The 18,348-nt window shown below is 25.9% G+C and overlaps 1 protein-coding gene across 4 annotated transcripts in view; it reads left to right on the forward strand.

The window, feature by feature from the left end:
• Positions 1 to 1,081: 1,081 nt before the first annotated feature.
• The window catches only part of LOC145181354 (voltage-dependent calcium channel type A subunit alpha-1-like), a 59,525-nt gene continuing 42,258 nt past the window's right edge, over positions 1,082 to 18,348 (forward strand). For 3 of the 4 annotated variants that reach the window (XR_016456632.1, XR_016456631.1, XM_090101203.1), the window contains exons 1-18: positions 1,082 to 1,463; positions 3,517 to 3,621; positions 4,097 to 4,236; positions 5,212 to 5,318; positions 5,476 to 5,628; positions 6,116 to 6,303; positions 8,247 to 8,356; positions 8,474 to 8,631; positions 8,803 to 8,923; positions 9,097 to 9,269; positions 9,650 to 9,762; positions 10,647 to 10,756; positions 11,358 to 11,489; positions 11,662 to 11,734; positions 12,735 to 12,862; positions 14,384 to 14,527; positions 16,565 to 16,595; positions 17,829 to 17,874. Coding sequence is in view for 2 of the 4 variants with exons in the window: in XM_090101203.1 (XP_089957329.1) it covers positions 1,308 to 1,463; positions 3,517 to 3,621; positions 4,097 to 4,236; positions 5,212 to 5,318; positions 5,476 to 5,628; positions 6,116 to 6,303; positions 8,247 to 8,356; positions 8,474 to 8,631; positions 8,803 to 8,923; positions 9,097 to 9,269; positions 9,650 to 9,762; positions 10,647 to 10,756; positions 11,358 to 11,489; positions 11,662 to 11,734; positions 12,735 to 12,862; positions 14,384 to 14,527; positions 16,565 to 16,595; positions 17,829 to 17,874 (2,188 nt within the window). In the remaining 2 variants the exon portion in view is untranslated. The remainder of the gene's footprint in view (positions 1,464 to 3,516; positions 3,622 to 4,096; positions 4,237 to 5,211; positions 5,319 to 5,475; positions 5,629 to 6,115; positions 6,304 to 8,246; positions 8,357 to 8,473; positions 8,632 to 8,802; positions 8,924 to 9,096; positions 9,270 to 9,649; positions 9,763 to 10,646; positions 10,757 to 11,357; positions 11,490 to 11,661; positions 11,735 to 12,734; positions 12,863 to 14,383; positions 14,528 to 16,564; positions 16,596 to 17,828; positions 17,875 to 18,348) is intronic. The other variant, XM_090101204.1, reaches the window with a different exon arrangement.

Genomic DNA, 18,348 nt, shown 5'->3' on the forward strand with positions numbered 1-18,348 from the left:
AAAAATAATATATAATTATTCTAATGTTTTATATTATTTTGTTACAAAGTAGTTAATATGACTACTTAACTACATACTTTAAAGCAATAACGTAATAACTTTGGTCGCCTAACTTTGGTCACCATGTAACTTCAATCATTTAAAAATAAAGTGAAACTTGAAGTTTCAAATAAGTAATTGAGATTTAAGCAATTAAAAATATTTGGGAGAAAAAAATTTCATTAAAATATTTGGGAGAAAAAAATTTTATTTATTTTTATTTTAAAAACTTTAAAATATAATCAATTGTATGTTTCCGAAAAAAAATATTTAAAAATCGCTTTTTATTCCTGTTCGAAATTTAAGTTACTGAATTTAGCAATATTACGTTAAAGCCTTTCTTTTAAAATAAGGAAAATGTTATGCTGATTTGCACATATTTGACAATTTTATCAAGACGCAGGATGTTCACAAAAGAAAAGCACGTAAAAATCATTTATTTTAACTTGTTGAAGAAAAATCCATATTAAATTGCAACGGTTCAGCATTCTCAAATTTTCACATGCCAGCGCTAGATTTTTATGATAAAATATCAAAAAAATGTTTCTTAAACTAAAATGTATTTTTAAAATAATTTTCAAATAAATAATTATTTCATAATTATTTGAATAAGCTTTTTGATAATAAGTACTTTCGTAAAATGTTATTCAAGTAACTTTAATATAATTTGTTTCGGATGCTATTTGCTAAATCTTATTTCATTAAAGAACTCTGAAAAAAAATTTCCAAACATTCATTTTCTTCTTACTAAACTTAAAAAAATATAATAATTAGTAAAGAATGAACTTTTAAATGTTTCAACATTGCTTACAATAATGTTTCTATGGTTATATTTTTAGGGAAGTAATAATAAAAAAGAGTCATCTGTACTTATCTTTAAAATTTTAATGAAATGGTGTTTTAAACATATGCCAAAAATATTTTTTTCTTTACAATCAAACCATGTGATCTAAAAAAGTGGATTATTACAATCTTATTGGATAAAAAAGAAAGGCTTTCTTTTCAAAACTGTTTACTTTTTCTATACAATCATTTTAAGTTTATTTTATAGCATTAGAATTTTAAATAAAGGATTATGAAAGGTGAAAGCTGAAGAATAAATTTGGAAATCACAAAAAAAAAAAAAAAAAAAAAAAATCAGATGAAAACTGAGAATAAGAAATGAGTTCGTTTACGCAACGTTTAGAACATGCCTAAATAGCGAAAAAAAAAAAAAAAAGTAAAAAACAGCAAAAAAAAAAAAACAAAGCTAAAAAAAGATATTGACTATGGAAGATCGAAATATACAATATTCGATATCACAGTCTAGAGCTTCATCTTTACAAAAAATATCTGGACCTGAGAGGAAAAAATATACTAGTTTGTTTATCTTCAGTGAAACAAATCCAATTCGTCGTTGGTGTCGAACAATAAGCGATTCAAAAGTATCCTTTTCAAGAATTATATGCTTTATTTATTATAATATGCTTATTATTATTTGCTTTATCTCTTAGTTACCTATATATTTAAAACATTAATCTTTATTTTCAAGCATTTATAGATATAAAACAAATATTAATAAATTGTTTTATAAATGATTCTTTTCTCTACTTTCGTTGTTTTTATAAAAAAAGCCAATGGTAATAGTCGCACGATTAAGAGCCATGAGTTGGTTAAAACTACTTAGCCATTAATCATGCAGATAGCATTTGAGATACCAATGATGACTAAACCCCTTACATAATCAATTCTTAAACTACTATGTGTTTGTCAAATTTCAGATTCAAAAATGCTGCGTTTAAAGATAGAAACGCCAAATCGTAAGCAGTGGTTAAGATTTAAGAATACAACTAAGCAATAGTAGAGATTAGACAAATCGTTTTACTAATTTGATTTTAAAAAAATTGTCAAACAGCACCTTTTCTTAAAAACCAAACCTAGGCGAATTTAGTAACTTAAAAGTTGCCATCTGCTTGGCTAAGAAAATCCTTAGAAAGAAAATATTTTTTGGAAAAAAAAGTAGAAAAAAACACAATAGCAGCACAATAGCAGAATAGCAGAATTTTGCAAGCACAATAGCAGAATTTTGACGGTTACGAAGCAACGGCATTCTTAGGATTATTAAAAAGCCGAAAATCCTCTGCCTGGTACTCTCAAAATTAATTCATCTTCAATTTATGATAATCTTCAGTAACATTAATTTAACACCTAATAATTTGCTGATACTTAACTATCATTATCTCGTTATTGTTAGATATTTATTTAATTGCTGGAGTGATTTTGTTAATTATGTGCATTCTTATTTGTTAATTATGTGCACTGTTACATAATCTTTTGATTATGTTATGTTATTGAAATTATCTTTTGGTATTTCATTAACATCTTTAAATTATTACATTTATTTATTTTTAATTATTTAAATTTAGTATTAAATGATAATTTAATAAGACTGAAATCAGATGTCTAAAAATAGTCTACTTTCAGAGTTGAATAAGAAACTATGCCAGTCAAGTTTGTTGAGGTTTTAAATAACTAGTTCTGCCGAGAAAAAAAAAAAAAAAATTCTGGCAGTTTTTCTGTAGATAAAAAATCTAAAATGATAAAATTTAAAAGACAAAAAACTGATTCCTCAAAATAATTCTCAGGAGAAGAAAACTACATGCAAAAATCTTTCAAAAAGTAGAGCTCCAATTTTAAGTCAAAGTGGTGTTAACAAAGCTGCAATAATAAAAACTCTAAAATAAAAAAGTTGAGCTTGCACATTGATTGGAAACATATAAAGAATGCAGAGTATCAGTTTGTAGCTGTAAAGGAAATAGAGAAATTTAACCAATAGACTTGCACTGATTGATGGAAAAGTTGGAACAATATTTAATAGATGCAAGAAATATACAACTATGCAAGAAGTATACAAACTACAACCACAGTAAATACTGGATAATCTGTACAGTCACATATAAAGAGCATTATAGTTTAAAAGCATTTTGTTAAGTTTAGAGAATAGAAACATTTTGCCACACTCAAAAGAAATAAAGACTTTAAGGGTCTTTTGGTCTGGTGAGCTTATACTAATCAATAATCAAGTATTTGTGCTAAATGTGCAATTAGAGTCATGGAGGACTTACTTCAATTGTTTAGAAAGTTAACATCAAACTACTTTTGATAATTTTTTGTATTTATCATAAAAAATAAGGAGTGACAGTTTTAAAGAGTTTAAAATTGTCATTCTTTAAAGTTTAATTTGCCATTGTTGCTTGTTTGATTTTTGCATAAAACCTCCACAAAAACAACATGATAGGGTTATAAAACTTTTCATATGCCCTATCTTCAGGCATAGCCATCACTTAAACATTTTAAAATTACAAAGTTTATTGTAAATTTAATGGAATTTGTGCATTAAGTTGTAAACTCAAACCAGTCAGTTGCTGGATTACCTACTAAACCAAATCTCTAATGGAAATTTTTGTAATTACTTTATAATCTCTCTTAACTAATCAGATTTTTGATTATTTCATATTGGCAACTATTGGGGTAAACTGTGTGCTTTTAGCACTAAACAGTCCTCTTCCGAAACATGATAAATCAAGACTGAATCTTAAATTGGTATGAGTTTTTACTTGCTTATGAAATATTTACATAAATCAATGTGTGTGTATGCATATATAAAATGAAGAAAGTACAACTATGTATGGTACTTTTCATGCCTTGTAGCAATCATCAGTCATGAAATACAAAACAAAAATAATTAGTTGGTGCTCTGATGTCAAAGAAAGAAAGAAAAAGAAAAAAAGTAAGAAAGAAAGAAAGAAAAAGAAAAAAGTAACAGAAAGAAATTAAGAAATAAAGAAAGAAGGAAAGAAGGAAAGAGAGAAATAGTTTAGGCTTAGTCAACAGTGTCATATTTTGGTTTTGTATTTCATGGCCAATGGTTGCTGAAAGGCATGAAATTTTAAGTACCATAAATAGTTGTAAATTGTTCATTTTGTATATATGTATATATATATATATATATATATATATATATATATATATATATATATATATATATATATATATATACAATTTCAATTTATTTTAGGAAAAGGCAGAGCTTTACATGTTAATAATATTTATTACAGAAGCAATTTTAAAAATTGTTACTCAAGGTTTTATTTTGCATCCTGGATCATACTTGAGAAATGCATGGAATATCTTAGATTTTATTGTTGTTGTAACAGGGTAGGTATATATGTATGTATATGTGTGTGTATATATGTGTGTATATTTATGTATATGTAATGTGCATTCAAGGAAATTCAATGAATTCAATTTTTTATTAAAATTAAGACACCATTACCACCAAGTCCAAAACCATTTTCTTCATCTGGAAACACACTAGTTCCATATTTATTTTTTATATAGGCAAAAATTAAACTAAACAGCTCTTTTGTTAAAGCACAGTAATATTTTGAGCTTATCTCTAGGAGTCAGCATTGATTTTCATCATCATATACAATAGTTTTCTTAAGTAGAATTTTTATTACCTCATTCATAAAGTTATGTTTTACTTGATTAAGGTTCAGATTTCAGTAATTAATGATTTCCTTGCTTTTTCTTTGTTGCTAAGGTCTGAGACATTTTATGCCTATTATCTGCCACTTAGTTGCTTCACTTATTGATATAAGACCTATTACATTTGTCAGTATGATTGTTTTAACACAAATTTTGAAGCAAAATAAATGTATGTATGTATGCATGTATGTATGTATGTATGTATGTATGTATGTATGTATGTATGTATGTATGTATGTATGTATGTATGTATGTATGTATGTATGTATGTATGTATGTATGTATGTATGTATGTATGTATGTATGTATGTATGTATGTATGTATGTATGTATGTATGTATGTATGTATGTATTGTGTATGTATTGTGTATGTATTGTGTATGTATTGTGTATGTATGTATGTATGTATGTATGTATGTATGTATGTATGTATGTATGTATGTATGTATGTATGTATGTATGTATGTATGTATGTATGTATGTATGTATGTATGTATGTATGTATGTATGTATGTATGTATTTAGAAGAAAAAAAAGAGATATTTGAGTTAAAAATAAATTAGTTTTTAATTTTGCTTTAAATTAACAAAAAAAAAAAAGCCTGCTCAAAGCATTAGCTAATTTGGTTTATTTTGTTTCTAGTATTATAAGTTTACCAGAAGTAGAAGTTGATTTTGATGCAGGTAGCATTAAAGCTTTACGAGCTGGACGTGTTCTTAGACCTCTAAAGCTTGTATCAGGAATTCCAAGTAAGGATTTTACAATCAAGTTATTATTTCACTAGTCTGTATTTGATCTGTTTTAAAAAGAATTTTTAAGGATCTAAGTTGATGAAAAAGTCCTTATAGCATTGTTCATTAAATGTCTTAATATACATATATGTCATTTATAGTCTTGCATTGATAGGTTTGCAGGTAGTTATGAAATCTATCATGCGTGCTATGGCTCCTTTGCTTCAAATTTGCCTTCTTGTTGGATTTGTAATTGTCATCTATTCAATTATTGGCTTAGAGTTTCTTAGTGGTCTTTTTCACAAATACTGTGTAGGAAATGGAACAGGTTAGTTTCATTTAAAGTTTGTTAAAAGACTTAAAAGCAAAATATGCAAGAAACTGTTAGCATTCATAACTCTACAAGCAGCTATTTGTTTGTTGTAATAAAATTTTGCTGCTAATTATAAAGCTCCAACTTAAATTCTATTTATGAGAAGTATATTAAATGAATAAAGTAATTTTTTATTTTGCCATAGTAATTGGCTTTAAAATTTTAAGTTGATGTATGAAAAGATCTTGGTTTCTGGGTTTTGTAAATTGTTTTGTAGGAAATTAATTTTAACTTTTTTTATTATTTCTTGGATTTTTTCCATTTTTTTAAATCTGTATTTCTTCATTAATAAAGTAGTTTTTGTTTTTCAATTAGTTAATAATGCAAGTTATAAACTTCTATATTTGAAATAAAACCAAGAATTTTTGTAATAAATTAGGTTATCTACTATTTTTTATAGAATTTATAGTGATCAGCTTGTTTTTTATGACTTCCTTTTCAGTTTTAGATCCAAATAGTGACAAGCAGTTATGTGGAAAAAATGGCTATCAATGTGGTATTGATAGCTCCTGTAGTGGGTCTTTTGAAGGTCCTTCTTACGGGATTGCTTCTTTTGATAATATGCTACTAAGTATGTTAACAGTGTTTACATGTATCACATGTGAAGGTTGGAGTCAGATCATGTATGATGTATGCTGCTATCTTTTTTAATAACTCTTTTCTATTTTATAATGTTTTTAATGATTTTCTTTTTTGTTAAAGTATTAGGGAGAAATTTTTTATTAAAAGTTGAAAAATTCTATGATGCCAAATATTTTTTCCTTTAGCAGCCATGTAAATTTTGCAAAAGGAAAAGTATTTGATTCCATAGAATTTCATTAAAAATAGTGAAAACTGGGGCTAGTTGGCTAAAGTTTTAGTTTTTGAGCTCTGCATTTGTGGGGGAATTTTTCAGAAAACATCAGGCTCCAATTCAAAAGAATACAAATTTGGCGAGCATGTTCAAGTGTCAAACATTGTTTAAAATTTTTTTTTAGACAAAAAAGGGGCCTTTAAAAAAGAAAAAAAGTTTGTCATATTATGCGCTTTGGATTAGTTGAGATATCATATAAAAAAAGACAAGTGTTGTAAGATTAAGGATCTTTCTTTCACTATTTCATTTTTGACCTTTTTCACTATTTTTGACCTTAAGTATTTTTGCCCTTAAGCCAATATAATATTGAGAACAAAAGACTTAATATATTATTTAGAATAAAATTTTTCTTTGCAGATTCTTTTTCTTTTTTTAAAGCACTCATTTTTTGAATCTATTAATATTGATGTGCTTCCTTTTTTGTTAACCTTTTTAAAAATCTCTTTCTTATTAAGGAACTTTTGAATTGTCTAAACTCTCAAGGAGGTAGAATTGCAGTTGTCTTGACTGCACTATTTACAACATTGTCTGAAGATGAAATATGGTAATATGGCACTAAATCTTTTGAACATTTAGCTTCTGGATTGTTTTTCTCTGATATTGTTAAGTGAACATGAATAACATTATTTATGCTTCACACCATGCTTTCGATAGCAGGGCCTGTTTCTGGATTTGAGCAATTGTATTGTATGCAGGTGTATAATCATGTTCACTGAAAATGTTAACATTTAGTGGAATAGATCATCCTTCTATAAAAATAGTATCAACAGTATTTTTCATAACATTTTGAGGAATTATTGTCTGTTTTTCTGTTATAGCTTTGCGTATCTGCAGTATTATACAATAATACCTTGGAAATCTAAAGCTTTAGCCAATTTATGGCTAAGGTGAAATGGGGGTAAATTAGCACTTGTTGCCAATTAGTTTCATGATAGTTGTGCAAACTTCCCCTGACACTTTTTTATTCAAAAAATGGCCTGCAGATCCCTAAAAACATGATACATTAAAAAACATAGATTGTGACAGGTTAGAGTTAACACTTACATCTACTCAAGTTTACTTGTAGTTAATACTATTGCTTTTTATAATTTAAAAAGTAATATAGTTACAAAAGTAAGTAAAAAAGCACAAAAATTACTTTAACTACTATGTACATTTGCAAATTGCCCTGATACTACACTGGAAGATGAATTAAGTAAGAAGTTTCCATGTAAATTCTGGAAATTTCTAGTGAAAAACACCAAAGTTAAACACAATGTGTCAACTTACCCCTATAGCCTACTAGCACATTTCTCAGCTACACCTTAATTTTGTTTTCTTTTGGTCAAGAAGACTGTACTAATAAGCTTTTTTTTTTATTTAGTTATTTAAAGTTATTTTGTCTAGAACTATTACTATTTCTAATAAACTAATACATAGTTCTAAAATAAAATAATATTCATTAACAACTACATTTATATGCATAATTGTTTTATTATTATAAGAGTAATATTCAAATGGATTTCGTTTATATAGTAATGCTCAGCAAGATTTAATCATAGTTCTATAATGAAAACTTGTTTTGTTAACAAATTGATTACTGGATCAAATGACTTAAAATCTTCTTTTATATATGTTGTTTAGAGATATTTACTCTAGTCAATAGACCAAAAATGCCCAAACATTTGTGTATATTGTAAAGCTAAAATGTAGAAATTGCAAAAATCTTGTTTATGTCTAGACATTTAATGTGTATGACAAGAATGGCCTGTTCTTTTGGGTTTATTATTACTCATTGAATATTGTTGGTGCAAAGTTTATGCTGAATTTAGTACTTGGTGTATTAAGTGGGTAGGTTTTTGCATTGTTTCTTTTTTATATATATATAGATATACTAAGTTAAGTCAGCAAAGACTTTTTTAAAAATATTTTTGAAATTATTTATGTAAAAACAGTCTATTTTCTTAGAGAATTTGGAAAAGAGAGAGAGCGTGTTGAAAATAGAACAACTTTCTTGCTCCTTCGTCAAGGACAGCAAGTTGATAGAGCATTAAATGGTTATATGGACTGGATTGATGCTGCTGAACAAGCTATGAATCGTGAAGAGGATGAGGAGAACTATCATTGTTAGTTTTCAAATCTTATATTGTTTTAAAGTCTTGTATTGGTTGACAATTGATATATATGTTATACATATAATTGTTTGTTTGTTTACAAACAAACAATTATATCTATTACATATATATGAAAGCTATTTTTGTTTACAAAGTTATTGTTAACCTAATGCCATATTACAGTGAAACGGATTCGCAATCAAAAAAAGAAAGAGGATGGGATAAACCTTGGAATGACAAAGATACTTATGAAAGGGTCATCAGAAAAAAAATTCAGGCTTAATATGAACAATAGCACTCCAAAGTAATGTTTGTTATCACTTATAAGATGAACTACTAATATATATACTCAATGATGATAATATTAATTAAATGTAAATAATGATATAAATTTGTATATGTAAATCTAATTTTAGTAGTTGTCTTATTAAAATATGTAATAGTTCAAGTATGTGAAAGTAAAAAAAATATTTTCAGACAAACTCTTAAAGAGCTACTTCATAAAAAGGTTCGCAGATTTCGTTTAGCAGTTAAGCGCTTTGTCAATCATTCAGTGTTCTATTGGTCAATAATAACATGTGTATTTTTAAATACTGTGTCAGTGGCTGTGCAACAATACAGACAGCCTCAATGGCTTACAGATCTTCAAGGTACTAAATTTTTTTGGGAAAAAAATTTGTCTTAAAAATTCACATTTGTATAATTTTTTGGAATATAATTTAGAGTTAACTTGCTATCTTTGTTTATATTTAAGTTGTAAGTTTGTTTATATTTAGGCTTAATATAAATATCAAGTATTTCTCATTGAGGAAATAGACAACCAGTTTCTAAGCAATTAAACAAATTGAATTTTGTTACATATTAAGATTTTAGTATATTATAAGTTCCTATTGAGAATAAAATTTGAATTTTAACTGTCTTTACTATTTTTATACCAAATTTAATAATTTTTTGTACCATATCAAGTAATTTCTTATAACATATCAAGTAATTTTTCACCTTTAAACAATTATCTTTCTGATAATTTCAGATATTTCCGAACAAGTGTTTCTTACTTTCTTTTTGATGGAAATGTTCTTAAAGATTTATGGATTGGGTCCCACAATGTACTTTAGATCAAAGTTCAATAAGTTTGATTGTGTGGTAAGTTTTACATTTTCAAAAATGTTGTAATTTTAAAAGTCTTTCAGAGTTAAAGTTTTTTTACTGTCTGTAACAGTTGAACAATCATTATGCCTTGTGGCAGTTTGTAACTATTAATTGACAACATGTAAGTAAAATTTGGCTTTGGCTTTTTTTTTAGCAAATGTTTAAGTTATCTATTAACATCTTAAGTTATCTATTAACAATTTATACAAATTTTGTAATAATATGTAGTTATACAAAAAGAGCTAATAGTTTCAGATTAGGTTAGTACAGAATTTTTACAAGAGCAACTCTTTATTCAAGCAAACTGCACTCATGGTTCAAATGACTTGGACTCTTTTTAAAAGTCAAGTATTTGACTATTTATTTGAGAAACTCAAATCTTTATTTAAGCAAGCTTGACTTATTAAAAATTGATGAAACATTTATGCAAGTTGAATTCTTGAACCTGAGTTCAAGTGAATTTGATCTTGTAAACTTTCATAATCAAAAAACTTTTAATTCTTTAAAATGAGGCAACAAAAGCCTTGCAGTTTTGGGTGAAAAGTTCATTTTGCAATTTATCTAGGTCAACTAGGGTTAATTAAAGGCATTGATATACTCTTAAACCATTAAAACCATCTTTTTAGGTAGTTTACTAGTATGTGTAAACAAAATCTTTTTTAAGAGAAGTAAAAACTTTCCAGTATTATCTTTAGAAGACAATATAATATCTCAAAGGCATCTTGTGTTTACTGAGATACTTCTGAATTTTATTTGAAATTTTTTTTTTTTAGCTATAAATAAATTTTTTTCTACGAAATATTTTTATGCTAAAACACTTTATAGATTGTTTTCTTTTAAAAGTTTTAAAAATCATTTAGAAGTGATTTTTTTTATAGGTTGTAACTGCTGGTGTACTTGAGCTCATCATTTACAAGCTTTATAGAATAAGCATGGGAATTTCTGTACTCAGGGCTCTTAGATTATTGAGGTTGTTTAAGTTTACAAGGTTTGTTCATTTTTATTTAGATTTCTTCTTACATTTTGTTTCTTATTATCATCATGCCAACCTCATTAACATATATTATATGTTGGGTCATTACTGCTTGTGTTAATGAGGTTAGCATGACGGTAGTAAATTGTTCTAACAGAATAATTTTTTTAAATTAAAATTTTATTTTCATTTAAATTATAGGAAAATTATTTAATGTATAACAAAGTACATAGAAGCAACATTTAAATTTTTGTTTTAGAATTTATATTAGGAATTTTCTAATTAGACCTTTTAAAAAACATTATTTTGAACAAACTTTTCAACTAGAATTATTTCTATATTTCTTGAACAAACTTTTCAACTAGAATTATTCCTGTATTTCTTGATAGTAAATTTTTGAAGACCTAAATTTGGCTAAGTCTGAAAAAATAGAAAATGATTATATAAATGTTGGTACTGAAGCTTCAGTGCAAGTGGGTATTATTGCACCCACTTAAATGATACTTGGAATTATTATTGCAGAAATAATTTCTGCAATTTAATTGCTGTAAACTTTCCATCCATTATTTATTACTCACGCTCAAAGTCCTAAAATAAGCTATGCTTAAATTTTTAGATATTGGTCATCATTGAAAAATTTGATAACATCATTACTGAGTAGCATTAAGTCAATCATCAGTTTGATATTTCTTCTATTTTTGTTTATTCTTATCTTCGCTTTGTTGGGAATGCAACTCTTTGGTGGCGCGTATGTCAAGTAGTTTTTATAGCAATTTTTAAGTAATGATTTTTGTTATAATCTTTGTAATAGTTCATGAGCTACAGCTAGAACTATAACCTTCATTTGGACTCACTATCAGTTACAGCATTTAATTTTAAAGACATTTTTTATGTGTACTTTTTCTTCAACATTTTAATAGGTTCTCTTATAAAATTCCACCACCACGAACTAATTTTAATGACTTTGGTAGTGCTATGCTGGCTGTATTTCAGGTAGTATTTTAATAGTTTTTTCATTAACAAAGTTACTAGTATGTTTATAATTGCAGTCACTGATATAGTTAAAATAAAAAGGAATCCCATTACACCTGACTAAAAAGTATTTTGTTTTAAACCTGTTGTATTTTACTGGGCAAAATTGCTAATTTATTTGAAAGTTTTTTTAAGAAATAAGAAAGTTTTTTTTTATTGCTGTAAAAATTGCTTCATGCAAAAAAACAGTTTTTTCAATTTAGTTTCAGCCACATAAATTGTTCAGCTCACATTTTTTCCAAGGCACATTTTTTTCAAGGCTCACATTTTTTCCAAGGTCTTTTAAAAAAATGTTTTTTAAGTTTAGTTTTATGCATACTTCATTAAAAAGAAACAACAAAACTAATTTGAGATAATAAACAGCTTTTAGTGACCATAACAAAGTACATAGAAGCATTATTTAAAATTTTTTCTTAGAATATATATTGGTAAGGAACCTATTTATTGTAATATTCTGTAATATTTTCAACCTTTTTCATGCAATATGTATGAAAAAATTACAGACTATAGTATATGATTTATATGTATATTTATAAAAAAATGTTAAAAAAATTGAATAGTAAAAAACTAAATCAATACAAAAAATTGAAATAGACAGACATAACTGTCCAGCCCTTGCTGTTAGATTTTAAGGAAAAAACAAAGAAAAAGCTTAACTTTTTCTAGCTATTGTAAAACACCAAGGAAAAAATTATTCTTTCACGCAGATTAAGGAAAAAAGATATTTTTTAGCATAACTCATAGAAAAAAAAACTTTCAGAGTCTGTTCAAACATACTATTAACAGGTAGATAGTTTTCTTCGCAAACCTTTATGAATTTTGCAAGGTAACAAAAGGTTAATGGTTAACAGCAAAGCATCTCAGTAAACTTCAGTATTTTATTTTAAAAAGATTTTTAATTTTACTTCAACAAGTTTGAAAATCTTTTCTTGTTTCCAATTACCAATTAAATTTGCTTTAGATATTGACAGGGGAAGATTGGAATTCAGTTATGCATGAAGGTATTTTAGCATATGGAGGTCCAAAATCTGCTAAAGGCTTAAGTGTGAGCTTGTATTTTGTAACATTAGTTGTTCTTGGAAATTGTATCTTTTCATGAACATATTCAGTTGTAATCAATTCTAAATAAGTACAAAATTAAAAGAAAAAAAACTTTTTTATTTTGTCTTTATCTCTCCTCAAGCAGTACAGTACAGCTTGATATTATTTTTTTTGAATATTGATGGTGTTGGTCTCAAACTGCCAATATTTAAAAGAGTCATTACAGGAAATAAAAACTATTTAAATAGAAAAATAATACCCTCAAAATATTACTTTACTTTTTTATGTTTACATTCTGAAAATATTTCTGCCAAACAATCTTTTCTAAATTTAATGATTATTAGATAGATATCAATCAACTTAATCTATAAGTTGACACTTATTTATAACTGAAAAGTGTACTTTAACTTGTTTATTAATTCACTTTTATGAAGTGCATATAAAAAGTGTACTAGAAAATGTTGAAAAAAAAGGTGTATGAAGGTTTTAAATTGACTTCTGTTCTATTTTCTTCTCAAACCAAATCATAACTATTTTGTTATTTAATGCTAGTTATAGATAATTTTCTTTAAAAAGTTGCATAAAATTGCAAAAATGACTAGTAACATTTAATATTTTTGTTTGAGATTTTGATAAGATATGAGAAAACATACATAGAAATGCCAAATAGGGTTATATTTATAAGAATTGTAATTGAAATACTCTGAATAGATTTAAGGCAACAAGTAGCATTCACTTTGATCCAAAAGATCAAAAAAAGTAATAGAGTTTAAAAACAGTCATATTTTATTAGGTAAGAACCAGTTTAAGTGTAAGTTTGTAAGTTAACGTGAACTAATCAAAACTTTCAACTAAAGATGTGAAAAATATTTCTTCAAAAACAGTTTTTTATTAAGTTTATGCAGTCTTTATAATAAAGGTGGTGCAAGAAGAGATTTGGTTGATCTATTGAAGAGTAAGAGCAAATAGTTTTCAGTGATGAATAAAAACAGGAATAGCAAAGTTCTTGTTAAAAGAATCCTACAAAGTTTGCTATGAATATAATTCTACTGGAATATAGAAAATTAACTTGAAAGTAAATGCATATTATATATTACATAAAGTATACACAAGGTACTTATACCTAATAAACATAAAAATATATCAATATTAACAAATATACAATAAATATATGCAAAAATGCAAATTCCTTATATAGAAAAAGAAATTGTTCGATTTATGCATGCTGATTTTTTTACAAAATGTTATTTAAAAGTAAAAAAAAAACACACTTCTTAAGTAAATAATTTTAAAAGTCAAGATAATGGTCAATGTATGCTTTCAATATGTAAGCCATCAAAAAGTTTGACAGGATGTCAATATATCCATTTTCTTAGACTAATTCTGTGAAGTTCTCCTAAGTTCTTCATCCATACTTTTTTTTTTTTTTCAAGTAACAGCCATTCATATGGTTATGATCATAATGTTTTGATTTCATTATAAAGTCTTTAAAAAGCTCTCCTTAGAATGTGTTTTCATATTTCAAAATATTTGTTTGTACATTGAACTTGACTAATAATTTATGGATACCCTTTTGAATGTTTTTTTGGCAATTGCTGTTGATAATCTGACAAATGCACAAGAAATCAGTGAAGATGAAGCTTCAGAAGAAAAAGCTCGGTTGCAACATAACAAAGATATAAAACAGAAGTATGCACCCAAAACAGTACCAAAGTATTCTTTTTTTTTTTAATTTTAATTTATCTATTTTAATATATCTCAGTGTTCAAATGTTAGCTTTTAAATCTTATGTTTTGCTTGTAAGAGATAGGCTGAAGAATTGGCCCAAATACATTGAAATTCTAGAAGGCTCAAGGAAGAAAGATTTTAAAGAAATAATTATATGTAAAGTTTTTTAATGAAAAGTTTTGACTACAGAATAATTCTTTAGCAGTGCTTTGATGTGAATATAACTATTTAAAGATTCTAAAAGCTGATCAGCATTTAAGGTAAGAAAAATGAAGGGGGAAGAGGGGAAAGTGGTTGTCAAGTACTCTAACATTTAATCATCTTATTGATTGTAAATATGAGCTCCGTAGTTTTAAAGAAATTTCAAAGTTATCTTTAACTTTAAAATTTGTTTGTATTGATTTTTTTTTCTTTCTGAATTTGTGATATAGAATGAACTTTTCATTCAAAAATTATTACCATAATGCCTTGCCACATTCTGCCTGGATTAAAACTGAAAGAATAGACTTCTGTCAAAGCATTTCAACCATTATTTAAGTTTGTTTATAATTTATTGTCATATTAAAAATCATCAAATGTTTTGTGTCAAGTTTTTGTAACTTAGTGTCTTAAATGATTTTTGGTGTCTTGCATAATATTTTTGGTGTCTTGCATAAGTCTAATTTTCCATCGCTTCTTACAAATTGATCTTAATGAACTTATGATAAAGCAACAAAGTAATTTTTTAAAGTATCTTTGTTTGATATTAAATCCCAGTTTTTTACCCTTAATGTATGTTAATTTGCTGTCTTTTAAGCACTGACTGAATGGTTATCAGTATTTTTATACTAGCTGTTAAACTACAATTTATAGATACTTCTTAAAAAACATCGTAAACTAGCATAATCATGATGTATTTTCATAACACTCAGCAGTGATTGCTTAGTGTAATTAAAAGCATATAAAGTTTTGTTAAATTTACAATGAATTTTGCAGATTAAAATAATTTGAAGTTTGGGTAAAAGTTACCAATTATTTTATTGATAAAAGCAGATTGAATTCTTCTTGTCTGCTTTTTTTTTTAAGAGCTTTCACTAATTATTCATGAATTATCAAATTTACAGTTACTGAATTTTACAGTCATTAACATTACACTGTATAATTAACATTAGTTTAATAAAATGTTTTTACTTTCACTAAGAAGAATTCACTAAGAAGAATTTAATATAGTAAATTAATATATTAAATTCTTCTTAGTGAATTAATATAAAATTGATATAAAATTTTCCTTTTAATTTAGTTGTTTACTATTACTTTCAATAATAATTGCTTTTGTTGTCTGTCAGTTTTATTTTGAATATAATTTTATCATCTTCAATGAAATGAGCTTTTAATTCATATGGTATACTAGTCTGCTTTGTTTTCTCCATCTCAATAAAGAATTGTATTAGCAGTAATTAAAACAGTTATTAAAAGAAATCCAAAAATCAATTTTCTAATACTTATTTATTTTTCTGCAGATCTGTCAGTTCCTAATTAAATCTGGATCCAGTTCTTGATTAAAACCTAATATTTTAAGTTTAAATGGAGTTTGTACCATATAAGCTTAAATTATCAAGTTTTGGTGAGATATTGCTACAAGACACTATTTTAAATCAAAATTTAAACCAATTAATGCATTTTAAATGAAAAATAAACATATTTTTCCTGAAAATACTTGCTTTAGTTAAAATTAAAAGCATTATAACATTTTTTTTTTTTACTACTTTAAACTAAATATTTATTTTTAATACAATCCTGTTGCATGTTCTGAACATGTATTAGGGTTAAGGTTCTCTTATATTTACTGTGCATTTAAAGAAGTTAATAAATATCAAAACAAACAAAAAATTATCATTTTATAAATTTGATAAATTTCTTTTAAAATTTTGATATTTCTTTAATTTTTTTTTTAAAATAGTAGTTTGATTTTTTTTTTTTTGGATAAGTTATTTCTATTTTTATATTATTATAGGTATTGAAGAACATTTTTTTTTTTTATAGCGAAAGTTTACCTATCAGTGTTTACACAAAGGTAAAAAAAAACATTTTTAATAAATTCTTTGTTTTGTGAAGAAAAAAAAAAAATGTTATTTTCCATGTATGACCTGTTACATACCCAAGTGGTAGATTTAAAGAGTTAGTAAAATTTTTTACAATTGGAATGTTGTTGCTATAGGCTAACATTGTACATGTGACTCTTAAAAATTCAGTTTAAGTGCTGGTACATATTTAGAAATTTATGTAATTTTTATTCTCAAACAATCCTTCTCTTATCTTCACATCTTCAGATAAATCATTCAATTTACACTTGTCAAAAATATTTGTGTTTGTTTAATTATTTAAATAAACTACAAGTGCAATTTAATCAGTTTTGATTAGTTTAACTTAGTACATGATTAGTATTAAAACATAAATGATGTGTAACAGCTCAGAACTACTAAAGCTTGTGGCAGAATTCTGAAACTAAAAGTATTAAACAAACCAAAAAGGCTATTTTTTTAGCTCTTTGAAGCTCTTATCTCTAAAGTATTCTAAATTTCTTGTCACTTGCATGAGCTTAAATGGAAGATCTTCATAATTCTTGATGAATTGTTTTGCATTTGTTCTGCACAGGAAAATGTTAGGCTCCTAATGAAATGTTTTTCTTCTACCTGCTTCACTCTGTGTTTTGGATTGGTTGTTAAGAAAAGCTCAAACTTGGAATTGTTATCCAACACCTTGATTATTTCAAAAGTTTTGCATTCAGTTATCATAGGAATATCAGTCTTCTTAAAAACTATTTGACCTTTTCAGCCTTAGTTTTTTATCTGTTGCAGTTCATTAGGCATTAGGCAAACTTTTTAATTGAAAGGTCTGGAGTAAGTGCTATGATTTTAAGTTTGCTCACTAAATAAATCACAAAATGCAGTAAATGAAAGTAAATCACCTGAAATTACAGACTTAAATGCAAACTGTGTAAACAAAAAACAAAGATTTTTTATTTGACCAAAAATTATTCCTTAATTGCTTAAGCTTAGCCTTCTGGATTTATTTGTTGGAAAAATGATATATAAGGAGTATAAAAATCTTTTTGATTTTTATAGAATGGATTTTTTGAGACATTTGTTTTAGGAATTGATTGAAAAGTTTTTATACTTTTAAACTTATCCATAACACTTTAGTTATAAAAATCTTTTGTTGTGTTTTTGTTGAGTTTTATTTGCAATACAAGTTACATAATTTTGTTAATAAGAGTGATTATAATTACAGTGAAACTATCTTTTAGGAAAAAAAAGAAAATTTGAATGAATTTGATTGTTTTCCGTATGAAGGTAAGTGCTATTTTTTTTTAATTGAATTTTTTTTCTTAATACTAAGTATATAAGTAGTTACTTTTAAAATCTTATTCTTTGTTATTCATACATATATTAAAATATTATTATAACAAGATTATTGTATGTACTGATGTACAAGTTGACATAACAAGACTTTATTGTTTATATTAACACTGTTACCTTACTTCCTGTTTTTTATTTACAAGCTAACCTATTTATACTAAAATGGTAAAAAATAAAGGTTATGATTTTTTGTGATGATGTGTATGCTATTAGTTAAAAAGCTGTTGCTCTGGTGACCTTCGTAAATTAAGAATATTGTTATTTTTATGATCTTCAAAGATGATAATATTTTATAACACAGCTATTAAAAATAAATAACAAAAAGAGGCTTGTTATTTCTTAACTAAATTGCAGTTTTAGTGAATTCTTGAATGATCCAAGCTTTTACAAGACCAAAATGGTCTTGTG

This window comes from Hydra viridissima, unplaced genomic scaffold (assembly GCF_058129835.1).
Source record: "Hydra viridissima isolate aposymbiotic clone 2 unplaced genomic scaffold, HvirCarnegie_v1 scaffold_10, whole genome shotgun sequence".
Lineage (NCBI taxonomy): Eukaryota > Metazoa > Cnidaria > Hydrozoa > Anthoathecata > Hydridae > Hydra > Hydra viridissima.